This window comes from Poecilia reticulata, unplaced genomic scaffold (genome assembly GCF_000633615.1).
Source record: "Poecilia reticulata strain Guanapo unplaced genomic scaffold, Guppy_female_1.0+MT scaffold_259, whole genome shotgun sequence".
NCBI classification, from domain to species: domain Eukaryota; kingdom Metazoa; phylum Chordata; class Actinopteri; order Cyprinodontiformes; family Poeciliidae; genus Poecilia; species Poecilia reticulata.
In genome coordinates, this window is record NW_007615042.1 from 127,890 (window position 1) to 130,507 (window position 2,618).

Sequence of the window (2,618 nt, forward strand, 5' to 3'; positions counted from 1 at the left end):
GATGGATGGATGGATGGATGGATGAACAGATGGATGGATGCATGGATGGATGAACAGATGGATGGATGCATGGATGGATGAACCCATGGATGGATGAACAGATGGATGGATGGATGCTGTATTCTGAGGTTGAATAAACTAATAACTTCAAATATTAATATAAATTAATTTGAAATGATGTAATTTGTTATAATTCCTTGGGGACAGACAGGAATCATAAAAACGTCAAATTTCATTTTTCTGAGTGTCATGTGGGATCTTAAAGGGCCGGTGTTGTATATTTTCTAGGCAGAGCGCCATTTTGCAGCACAATCTAGTAACTATGTTAAGTTTCTATAAAAATGCTGCATATGTCAAATATGATTTTAAAGAAATCTGACGTCTCCATTTGACGCCTTGAAATTGGGTCTCTGTCTCTTTAAGAAGCTCCTACTCTCTCCTTCACTTCACCTTCAGCGCGTTCTTACCGCAGTGCTCCTCCATGATGCCGTTCGCCGGAGACGTCTTCATGTCCTCGTTGGTTGTTTCTGCTGAGGTCAGCGGCGCCTGCAGCCCATCAGGGTCCAGAAAAACGTTTCCTGAACGCAGCACCGCTCCGTTTATGTCCCACCAGACTTTCCCTGCTTTGTGGAGACGTTTGGTTCTCCCTGAACAAACATTTAGAAACGTTTGCTGCTTTAGTTCAGTTTTTAGTTCAGTTTATGAAACATCTCAGATTGTCATTGTGAGATTCTGACTCGTTTTTTATCAAATCAAATGTGATTCTTTTTGAAATCCTGATGTGAAACTGAACATGTTTCAGACTGTGAAGCACGGTGATGGCTCCATCATGGACCGGACCTTTGTCACTTGAACCGATCTGCAGAGAGAGAATAACTTAAACACGACGGAGGATGAACTTTTACTGAACGTTTTTTTTACTCACTTTTTAATGATTTCTCTTCTGGGCTTTGACTCACTGAGGGAGAAAAGGCCCGGCGGCTCGGCGGGGCTTCGGCTCGGTGGTCCGGTGGTCCGGCGGTCCGGCGGCCCGGCGGGGCTTCGGCTCGGTGGTCCGGCGGCCCGGCGGTCCGGCGGCTCGGTGGTCCGGCGGCCCGGCAGCCTGGCGGCTCGGTGGCCCGTGACTTCATCTGAAGGAGGAAATTTATTCAGGACTTTAAGGAAATGTCACGTCAGACGCAGTTTTATTATTTCAATATTTTAAGTTGCTGGTCCAGCAGCGTCCAGCAGCGTCCAGCAGCCTCAAACAAATAAATCTGAGCTGCAGCCGCTCCAGATGGATGAGCTTTGACACGTCGGATAATAACGAGCCGGACCGGACCGGGCTGCACGCTTCAGAACAAAGTATCTGAAAGTCAATTTAAAACCACTTCCTGTCTGTCAGAGTGAGCGGCCTTTAATGTGGCCGTTCCACCATCTGCTGCAGCAGGTTTCACCAGATGAAAACATGTTGGTGGAGATCATTACATCGCAGCCGAAACGAGTTTTTATTCACTTTTATTGACCTTCAGCTCCAGGATTCATTAGAGAATAAATGATGCATTCATGTGAAATATTAGTTTTTACTGAGCCAAACAAAGCAGCACAAAGCAGGATGTGCTGCTGCAAACATTAAATGAAGTTTCTCACGTTTTTATTTTCTAATAGAGACGGAGCTGCAGAAACCTGAACGAGACGTTCTCAGACAAAACACACATTTTACTGTGAAATATTTAAAAGTGTTCAGATCAGAATTTAAACCCAAAACCTACCAATCAGGAACTGCCTGTCTGTTGCTACTTCCTGTGTCTCTCTGCTGGTTCTAACACAGTTAACTGCATTTCTGTGATGAAATGCAACAAATAATTGATGATTTAGGGGGAAAAGTGCAGCAGGTTCTTGATCAGTCATTTTTACTCCAACAGGAAATGATTCTCTGGTTTATGTGTCAAATTGTTGCTGTGGTGAGGAGCATAGATCTATAGATCTATGGTCAGATGTTTTATAAAAAATAAGACAAAAAAGTCTCAGATCGGAGCAAAAATCCACAAGAAATGCAGAAACTGAGAGGAAGAAAGTGAAAGCAGCAACGGAGGAAAAGTTCAGGTCCAGTTTATTCTCCAGAAATGAGTTTCTGCTGCAGCCTTGGTCTCTGTTCGCTGTCTTGTTGATGATAAACTCCAGGAATCAGAGAACATTTATGTTTTAACAGTTTCTGTCGTGAAACAGAAAGTGAAGGTTTGATTGATCAAGTTCAGGATTGGTGGATTAAAACCAGCTGCGTCCGGCAGGAGGAAAGAAATTTAAACTCAAAATGATCAGAAATGTTTTCAAAACTTTGTGAACATGAATGTTTGCTTCGACATGAGATCAGATTTAGAAACATCTGAACATTAATGGTGACATTTAACTGCAGCAGCTTCAGGTTTCTGTCTGTCTGTCTGTCTAAAGAAATGAGGAATTATCAAAATCTCATTTCTAACCAAAATTCAGCTGCAAAGTCTAACAAAATTATTTCAGGTCCACACACACACACACACACACACACACACACACACACACACACACACACACACACACACACACACACGCTCTGTGTGTGTGCGTGTGTGTGTGTGTGTGTGTGTGTGTGTGTGTGT

General features: G+C 43.4%; 1 protein-coding gene across 1 annotated transcript in view; it reads right to left on the reverse strand.

Annotated features, from left to right (window-relative positions):
• LOC108165971 (serine/arginine repetitive matrix protein 1-like) overlaps positions 1-2,618 on the reverse strand; it is a 4,303-nt gene that overhangs the window by 1,361 nt on the left and 324 nt on the right. The window contains exons 2-3 of the mRNA XM_017303406.1: positions 926-1,130; positions 468-647 (exon numbers count right to left, since the gene is read on the reverse strand). Of these exons, the coding sequence (XP_017158895.1) occupies positions 468-647; positions 926-1,130 (385 nt within the window). The remainder of the gene's footprint in view (positions 1-467; positions 648-925; positions 1,131-2,618) is intronic.